The sequence below is a fragment of the Daphnia carinata genome, chromosome 3, assembly GCF_022539665.2.
Source record: "Daphnia carinata strain CSIRO-1 chromosome 3, CSIRO_AGI_Dcar_HiC_V3, whole genome shotgun sequence".
Classification (NCBI taxonomy): domain Eukaryota; kingdom Metazoa; phylum Arthropoda; class Branchiopoda; order Diplostraca; family Daphniidae; genus Daphnia; species Daphnia carinata.
In genome coordinates this window covers 9,975,545-9,984,557 of record NC_081333.1, presented here as the reverse complement: position 1 = coordinate 9,984,557, position 9,013 = coordinate 9,975,545, and the positions used below count along the sequence as shown (strand labels likewise).

The 9,013-nt window shown below is 40.5% G+C and overlaps 2 protein-coding genes across 2 annotated transcripts; one reads left to right on the top strand and one right to left on the bottom strand.

Annotated features, from left to right (window-relative positions):
- Window positions 1-1,211: 1,211 nt before the first annotated feature.
- Window positions 1,212-3,151, bottom strand: LOC130685265 (centromere protein L-like). The gene is made up of 6 exons (XM_057508539.2): window positions 3,014-3,151; window positions 2,728-2,948; window positions 2,417-2,668; window positions 2,040-2,352; window positions 1,816-1,975; window positions 1,212-1,749 (listed from the first exon to the last, which is right to left on the bottom strand). The coding sequence occupies exons 2-6, from the start codon at window positions 2,903-2,905 to the stop codon at window positions 1,654-1,656; spliced, it is 999 nt and encodes a 332-aa protein (XP_057364522.1). The 5' UTR covers window positions 2,906-2,948; window positions 3,014-3,151; the 3' UTR covers window positions 1,212-1,653.
- Window positions 3,152-3,395: 244 nt separating this feature from the next.
- Window positions 3,396-7,347, top strand: LOC130685230 (AFG3-like protein 2). Its single transcript, XM_057508490.2, has 13 exons — window positions 3,396-3,580; window positions 3,642-3,931; window positions 4,166-4,303; window positions 4,519-4,612; window positions 4,696-4,861; window positions 4,921-5,068; window positions 5,144-5,262; window positions 5,328-5,449; window positions 5,515-5,668; window positions 5,730-5,855; window positions 5,918-6,246; window positions 6,318-6,713; window positions 6,844-7,347. Exons 1-13 carry the CDS (start codon window positions 3,494-3,496, stop codon window positions 7,063-7,065), a joined length of 2,391 nt encoding a protein of 796 aa, XP_057364473.1. The 5' UTR covers window positions 3,396-3,493; the 3' UTR covers window positions 7,066-7,347.
- Window positions 7,348-9,013: the final 1,666 nt, after the last annotated feature.

The window sequence follows — 9,013 nt, the reverse complement described above, 5'->3', positions numbered from 1 at the left end:
ACAACGCCCGTTTGTCCGGCAAGCTTCTGCCAAAACAGCTCCACCAGCAAAGGACAAAAAAGAAAGTGAAAATTGAATATTTTGACCTGGTTCGAAATCCTCCAAACGAAAACTCGGCACATACAACACACAGCTATGCTGATAAATTAGAACAAATAAAATTATCAATGCACGACGTGTTTAGTTTGTGATTCCGTCAGGTATTTTTGTGGTTGTTTACCTCCTCTCATTGTTGACTACACGAACGGGGGGGAAACGTTCTTTTTTATTGCAAGGCTTTTCTAGAAGTAAGTGACAACAAAACTGGAAAATAAGGAGAATTCTTGCTGGCCTTCTAAAAAATTTTTCAGCGAACAATCTTCATTAGTGGGAGACAAGATGTCGCTAGCCATTAGCTTCCAGTCGCCAACACACACCAACTAAAAGAATGGGGAGAGGCCTCGTCAGCTTTCTTGCGCCTAGTGCGTCTAAAAATAGATTTCTTTGGCGCTACTCTTCATTCGTTTCGGATGAAAATAAACGGGCCAACTATCACCATCTTTGCTATACATATCAAAGAGATACGTCCCACGGCGCCTGTCTCTTCATTCAGTGCCGTGTCGGTGGAGCTTTACGCGTCGCCCTTATTTCTCCGACCAACAATTACAGACGCCACACGAGGTAGAAGCACTGTAAATTATGGCTAAGGCGTTCCGTATCTGTTTCTTCACGCAGTACAATTCAAAAATTAGGTAAACACTGCAATCCTTCGTTCGCTTGCGACAATCGGTGCAACCGAAACAAGGAAAACTAGCATGGGAGGGGTGACTTTTGGATTCTTGCGTTAATAAACCATTTCTTTCCTTTACTAGCAATGCCGTTTACAATGCCGTTTCGGGTTTTCTATCAGTCCCCGACTTCCTCGTTAAAAGAAACGTAGACGAATCGAATCGTTGGCGTCCCCTAACAAATAGGATCTCCTTGCGCTGATACCGTATATCTGTCTTTATGTTACGAAAACGGATAAGCCGAATGTATAATGAACGACAGACTGGCGAATTTTGATTCCTCTCCACTCTTGATTTCAATGACCGACCGAGAACCTTGCTTATTTGGACGTATTTCAACAACCTATGCGCCTACCAGCCCGATAACCTCTGTAATTAAAAATGTATTTCCAACATTACAAAAACTCGATAAATACACATTAAAATGCTTTCTACTAAAAAAGGAAAAAAAATGTGAGAACGAGGTGAGAAAGATAAAAGCGGTTGTCTAGTAGGAGCTTTGTAATGGTTAAAACGGCAATTCATAACTTAGATAGAGACCCCATCTGTGTACGAGATCCCGAGTTCCTACCCGGGTCCGCAGTGGGTTTCAGCTCTAGAGCTTTTTCCTCTTTTAATGAATTTTTATCATTTGTACAAACATAAAATTCTTTTACGGAGAAGTAGAAATGCTGCACTTGGCTATTGGAGCAGAAATACAATATGTTATCCACTATGAGGGTAAAACAATGATCACTTTCTCCCCAGATGGATTGTGGTATGACCAAAATGGGAAGGAAATTAAGTCCAAGAGAAAGCCATTTAACTGTTTGTCGTTCAATGAATCTTTCGGAAAAGAAAAAGATCTCACCGGCAGTGGTTAAGGGGTTCATGAACATTTTTCTGGTTATGACTCGTTTAAATCCATTCTATTTCGGGTTTCACACAAGTCTGCGATAAAGTGTAAAATCCTCGGGACGAATTCGACAGTTCTCACTTTAACCTAGAGGCATAAAAGCGGGTTGATACAACATAACCACACAAAATGCAACCTATTTATAGTTTTTACTTTTCCAGTGGCATGTATTTCAAAGTCAGGTGTTCTGTATATGACCAATGGAACGGCGGCCAAGTTGAGACCGAGCGTTTGATACGTATGCCTCACCAGGACATCATGGAATTTCTTGACTTCATTCAGTTCTACAACTAGGCTGTCTTGGTCATGGATGCTGTGATAAGATAAGCTTGGAAATTAAAATTGTCGACGAAAGGTACAGAACATAAATGACTAACCATCTCCAAAGGTCTTTGATGAAATTCACAGAATACTGACATTGGATTGTGTCTGGCTTTGCCGGAAGGCCATATAGAAAGTTCACTTCTTTATTTTTTTGGGACTCATTTAGAAAGCCTGACCAAGCTGCAATCATCCACTGCATTTCTTCAGGAGGAAATGAAACTTCGTGAATGGCGGAAGAAAAAACTGCGGTTAGACATTCGTGAACCTTGTTTCGAACAGGTATGGGCCCTCTTGCCAAGAGAACTGGTAAATAAGCAGCTCCTTCAACTTTTGAGTCTACAGCTGCATGAGCTGAAAAAAGGATGCCTGCAGAGAAAATACTATGGTCAGTAGGTATTGATTGGAACATGGAGAAGTTAGAGAACTTCACCTTCATATACAAGCCGAGGGGTATTTAACTGTATGTCTTCAACTTTAATATGAACTGGTGGGTTTTCACCTTCAAAGCCTTTAAAATCAGGTTTTTCCAAAAATGTTGCCTGTAACGTGACAGGCTGAGTGAAGGAGTGAACTAGATGTCGAGATAAAATACGTCCATATCTTGGAAATGTGCCTGGCTTTTGGTAGTTGAAGTTGTTTAAGTCAGCAACACGATAAATGCTCCACATTTTTTGTTTCAGGTCTGCAAGATATTATGATAGATTAAAAGGTAAGTTAATGGGTGTGACAAGTTTTGTTTACCATCATACACTTCAAGGTTATTTTCATCCGAGCGTGTTTCCAACACTTCAACTTGGGTTCTTCTTCTTTTTGCAGGAGTCTTTCTACTTCGAACATGAGAAGCATTTTCGGTCTGATTGCCGGCTTTGCTCGCCGTGGTGTTGAAGGGTAGTAAAATACTGCTTTTCCGTCGACTCATGGTGTGCTCCAGGTTCAAAATAAAAGAAACTACATGCTCTGCACTGTTTAAAAGCACGAAATTAAACTAAAATGGCAAAATATGAAAATAAAATCTGACTGTGTTGACGCTGAAAAGCATTAGACACAAACACTAGCAGTCAAGTTTTTAAACCAAAAGGCGCTTGGTGCTTAGTTGTCGCTTTTAGACGCACCGGTTTTCTTCATTGGACCTCTGGTGGTGGTTTTTACCAACTTTTTTCTCATTTTGAATCTGAATTCAAGTGCAACTGCTTGTCACCTTCCTAAGATTAAAACAACTTTTCATCTCACGCAATATAATTTTTGACTAATAACTATTTGCCAGTTTCATGGAGTCAAAGTAAAGGAGTAAAAGAAAGTAAAATGATGTAACGTTCCGCGCAAACCAATGTTTTTTCCGCAACAAATTTACGTAACTTCAACACATATGTTCGTCTGCTAGAAATTACTGAAAGAAGTGGTCTTCAATCCTTTTGAAGAAAGGACGTTTAATCAGGAAGTCTGACAAATAAAATTGACTTTCGCATTAGTTTAGTTGTGAAATTCAGAAATAAAATAGTGCGATAAAATGGCCTATCGTCAAGCGAGTGCTTTTCGAAATTTAGAGCTATTGGTCCAAAATTGTTTCACCAGACGACAACTTAGCCGGACAATTGTATGCATTTCTATTAGTCTTGGCGAAGAAGATGATGTAATCGTATCAATTTATTCTTTAGATTGAACGCAATCTTCACCTTCTGAATGGGAACTCACCTTCACATAGCAAGCTACGAAGCATTCTCCAGGAATGGCATCTTCGTTTTAGTGAAAATCCTCCAAAAGGTTTTGAAAAATATTTCAAACCAGGAAACACACCCAAAAATGCTTCAAAAGAGACTCCCAAAGAGGCTCCAAAAGAAAGCCCAAAAGAAAATCCAAAAGAAACACCAAGGGAAGCAACAAAAGGTCCATTGAAGGATGGCCCTTTCAGCAGAGGGCCTGAACCAGAAAAAAGATTTTCTTTGAAGTATGACTTTAAATTTGAATCAGGGGGAAAGTAAATATGCCTTCCACTATTCACTGGATGCCATGTACGCCACATGTGGATATGCTTTCTGTGCCGTAGTGGTTTGGTAGCAAAAAAAATAAATTTTCTAAATGCATAGTGCAGCTTAGTATAACTTGAGATCCCATTTGCTTACTGTAGCAATGTTTTTTAAAAAGCAGGATAATCATGTTTTATCATATTTCATTTTTGCAGAGATGGTCGACCGGGTGGTGAAGGGGGCAAGGAAAGATATATGATCTATGCCGCAATCGGCACAGTGTGTGTACTGGGTGCCCTCACTTTCCTTGAATTAAATAGTAGGGAAATCACATGGAAAGAATTTATCAATAGGTAATTTATTCTTTGCATCCTATGTAATATGAGCGCTGGCACGTGAGACATTGTCGGTGGTGGAGTAGGAAATTATTTCAGTCTCACCCCGATCTTTAAAATGCTTGATAGGCCAGCGTTATGTGCTAATACCTCTTAGGATCAATATTTAAGATTCGATGTTAAAACAAATTCGCCGAAATGGCTACCTATTAATATTTTTCGTTTTCTTATAGCTATCTCTCTAAAGGAATGGTGGAAAAATTAGAAGTTGTCAATAAAAAATGGGTTCGAGTTCGACTACCATCAGGAAATAATGTAGCCGATGGAGTAATTTTAGCGTTTTGCATAATAGCAATTTAAAAAATACGACTTAACTCAAACTTTGTCAATATTAAACAAAATCTTCGTAGAGTACTCTGTGGTTCAACATTGGAAGCGTGGATTCATTTGAAAGAAATTTGGAGAATGCCCAAATTGAGTTGAATATAGAACCCCAAAATTTCGTACCAGTTATTTACAAGAGTGAAATGGACGGCAGTACCGTGAAGGATTTAATACCAACGTTGCTCATTATAGGTAAAACAACCTGTGTAATGCAACTGATAAATTTGTTTGCAACTTAAATCCCTGTGCAGGGTTTTTGATTTTCATGCTTAAACGTTCGAGTGAAATGATGGGCGGAGCAGCCGGTCGTGGTAAAGGCCGTGGCGGTGGCCTATTTGGAGGTGTGATGGAATCGACTGCCAAACTTATCAACCCCACCGACATCAAAATTCAGTTTAAGTAATTAAAAAAAATTACAGTTTTTTTTTTTTTTTATTTTTTACGTGTATAAGCAGAATATTATTTTCATTACAGGGATGTTGCCGGTTGCGAAGAAGCCAAGATCGAAATTATGGAATTTGTGAATTTTCTGAAAAATCCCCAGCAGTATCTGGATCTAGGGGCCAAAATCCCGAAAGGAGCAATCCTTACTGGTAAAATTACAGTTATTTCAACTTTGTTTCGGCAAGGAAGGAAAAAAACGCCCAATTGTCCTTAGGTCCTCCGGGAACTGGTAAAACGCTACTGGCGAAAGCGACGGCCGGCGAAGCAAATGTTCCGTTTATCACAGTATCAGGATCTGAGTTTTTAGAAATGTTCGTTGGTGTCGGACCATCAAGAGTAAGACGTGCCTTATGGTCCTTTTTATTACAGTTTATTGTATTTTTGCGCAAAACAATTCCTAGGTCAGAGATATGTTTGCCATGGCGCGTAAACATGCTCCTTGCATTCTCTTTATTGATGAAATTGATGCAGTTGGCCGTAAAAGAGGAGGTCGTAACTTTGGAGGTCATTCAGAGCAAGAAAATACGCTTAATCAACTACTGGTTGAAATGGATGGTATTTACTCGTTTCTCAGTGTAGTGAAGATCCATTGAAATTAACCATGGAAATTCTTTAGGCTTCAATACGACAACCAATGTCGTTGTTTTGGCGGCTACCAACCGTTTGGACATTCTGGACAATGCTTTACTGCGCCCGGGGAGATTTGATCGTCAAATTTATGTCCCAGCCCCAGACATTAAAGGTTTGATGCATTCGAAACTGAATGTCCATGATTATTTGTTCATCTTTTCGTCGTTGTGATAGGTCGAGCCTCAATTTTCAAAGTCCATTTGGGTCCACTAAAGAGCAACATCAATAAGGACGATCTGGCTCGTAAGATGGCGGCTTTGACTCCGGGATTCACAGGTGCCGACATTGCAAATGTCTGTAACGAAGCCGCATTGATTGCCGCGCGCGATCTAAACGAATTTATTGAACTACGTCATTTTGAGCAAGCCATCGAGCGTGTCGTTGCTGGTATGGAAAAAAAAAGCAACGTACTTCAGCCGGAAGAAAAGAAAACAGTTGCCTATCATGAGGCTGGACACGCTGTAGCCGGATGGTTCCTTGAACATGCCGATCCACTCTTAAAGGTATTTAACAGTCAAATGAAAGAGCAAACCACGAATAATGTTGACGCAATGCTTTCTCGTATCTGCTCTAGGTTTCCATCATCCCTCGTGGTAAAGGGTTGGGTTACGCACAGTATTTGCCCAAAGAACAATATTTGTACACGGCGGAACAGCTCTTTGACCGCATGTGCATGACACTGGGCGGTCGAGTGTCTGAACAGATATTCTTTGGTCGCATCACGACTGGTGCACAGGATGATTTGAAGAAAGTAACACAAAGCGCTTACGCCCAAGTTGTTCACTACGGTATGAACGCAAAGGTCGGCAATGTCAGCTTTGATATGCCACAACCAGGAGAGCAAGTATTGGAGAAACCTTATTCCGAAGAAACCGCACAAATGATTGACAGCGAAGTACGTGTCTTGATTGATCGAGCGTACAAGAGCACCCACGATCTCTTATCGTTACACAAGGAGAAAGTTTTGAAGGTAACTCTTTTTTTCCGATACATTTAATAGCATTTCGCCCAGTCAGCTAGTTGAATCTAAGGAATGATTCGTTGCATTATTCCGTTCTAACAACACAATTATTTAAATATCTTCTATCCCGATTCGCTAGGTTGCTGAGCGTCTATTGAAACAAGAAATTCTCAACAGAGAAGACATGATCGATTTACTCGGCCCTAGACCGTTCCCAGAAAAGTCGACGTATGAGCAGTTTGTTGAGGGCACGGGTTCGTTGGATGAAGACACATCTCTTCCTGAAGGGCTGAAAGGATGGAATAAGAAAAAAGAGGAAGAGAAGGCGGCCAAGAAATCCGAAGGACCATCGTCAGCCTAAACACAAACATCTTGCCTAACAACAACGCTGCACCAGGTGCTGACATGTCCCTTGCCAGAGCCTATGTTCACGTGCCAACGTCAACGTTGAATGCTCTTCTAATGGAAAATCCAGCACCGACCAGTCAAAGTTTGCTTTCATCGTTACTTTGCTGGAATTTCTCTAGTTTTTGGGAGTATCGTCCATCGTCGTTGTGTTGCATTATTAGATCCTTTTTTAGATCCAAAAACGGAATTTTGTACAGCAAACAAATCAAGACAATACAATGAGAATCTTAGGTTATTTTAATATTTTAGAAAACATTTCTTTTCGTATCGCTTAAATTGCTGTTTAAAATTTTTGTTTGTTTTGGCTTTTAGGTGATGATTGTTTCCACTTTTGAAGGCGGCAGAATCGTGCCAAAAACTGTCGTGGCTTCATTAGTGGTAATGTGCTAAACGCTTGGTTTCAGGGCACAATTACTGCGGAAACAATAAGAATCGCGTTTCGTTGCGGTTGTAACGTCGTAGTGGCTCGCCAGCACGCCGTTGCAACCCCACCTATACCGTGAGAATTGTTCGTAGGTATAATTAATGCGACATGCTAGCTTAGTGCTTCCTAGGAAATTTTTTCAGCTAATTTGATGAGACGCAAAGATTGGATTACTACAATCGCACAAGTGAAGAAGGTACAATCATGAAAGGTACACAAGAAAACACCGGAAAAGTCAAAGGAAATCCAATTAGATAACCAAAATTGAAGTTCCTCTTTTTTCTTTGCAAACTGAATGTTGATTAGCAAGTCTGCATGATTGTAGTATCCCGGCCGGCCCCGTTCAGTTGAAGAGAATAGGGTAGGTGTCGATCGACTTTGAAAGTATTCCCTATTGCTGAATGACGCATTTTGGCCTCAACCTTTCACATTTTTGTTGAATTGACGATGCCCAGCATTTTTGTCATGCGGCGCCGACATCCGGATTGAAAATGCAAAGGAAGAGAAACGTGACTAGAGAACCGGAAAAAAGGGGGAGCTGTCACTCAACTTTTCCAGACTACAAAAATTCCTCGTTAATGATTCGATCCACTTTCTTTGACTTCATCCTTCATTTAACCATTTTCTTCCTTTTGTTTTGCCTGTGAGCGATGACGGTCTTCCGCTTCTGCCTATCGTGCAAAGTTAGCCTATAAGAGCTGTGTCACAACGCCGAACTTTTTCAAATATGGTCCAGTGACGTCCAAAAGAGAGAAAAAAAACTTGGCAATCAATCGAGTGGATTACGACACCTATCCAAGGCTAGGCCAAGTTTCACTCTAAGGTTGCTAGTAGAGTGGATGCCAGGTCCTTTGGCCACCAAAAGCGAGAGTATTTCGGTGCTCTATGTTAATAATGGGGCCGATGCGAAGAAGAGGCAATGAGGTCGTGTGTGTGTGTTGTTGTCTGCAAACAGACCAGCTGGTAGCCCGTAATGCTCCCGCTGTCAAACTTTCAACAACCTTGCATGAGCTCGGTGGAATGACTTGTTTTTGTCGCTTGAGTAGACCGAGGTGCCTTTTAAAATCTGAGTGTAGTTTTCGATTCGTCTATGCCTCGCATATCGATCAAACCTGACAGTTGCGCCCAATCCTTCGGCGCCATATGTTACTGAGTTCTTTTTTTTTTTTTTGTATTATTATTTTCTTCGTTGTCTTTTATTTGGCGTTGCTTGTTTGCTTTTTTGTCAGCAAGGATAAGAATATGTCGGCCGTTGGCGATACATACATCAACATAAGCAGTATGGACAGCTTAAAAAAAAGACTGAGAATGGCTAAAGTTGAAAAAGGAGAGATGCTTCTGCAAATAGATATTCATTTTGGATCATAGAGGAAAGGAGCGCAAAAAATATTGAAAACTAAAACAAAATAAGCATCCAAAATAGAAGACAAGATGAAGAAGAATCTCGCCCAAAAGAGATGAAAAAAAATATTGATCT

Excerpts from the sequence above, each read along its gene's own strand:
- LOC130685230 (XM_057508490.2), top strand. The coding sequence starts at position 3,494 with ATGGCCTATCGTCAAGCGAGTGCTTTTCGAAATTTAGAGCTATTGGTC. Across the intron at positions 3,581-3,641 it reads GACAACTTAGCCGGACAATT|ATTGAACGCAATCTTCACCT; the intron begins GTATGCATTTCT and ends TTTATTCTTTAG. Across the intron at positions 5,263-5,327 it reads GAAAGGAGCAATCCTTACTG|GTCCTCCGGGAACTGGTAAA; the intron begins GTAAAATTACAG and ends AATTGTCCTTAG.
- LOC130685265 (XM_057508539.2), bottom strand. The coding sequence starts at position 2,905 with ATGAGTCGACGGAAAAGCAGTATTTTACTACCCTTCAACACCACGGCG. Across the intron at positions 1,976-2,039 it reads ATCAAAGACCTTTGGAGATG|CATCCATGACCAAGACAGCC; the intron begins GTTAGTCATTTA and ends ATCTTATCACAG. Across the intron at positions 1,750-1,815 it reads AAATACATGCCACTGGAAAA|GTTAAAGTGAGAACTGTCGA; the intron begins GTAAAAACTATA and ends TTATGCCTCTAG.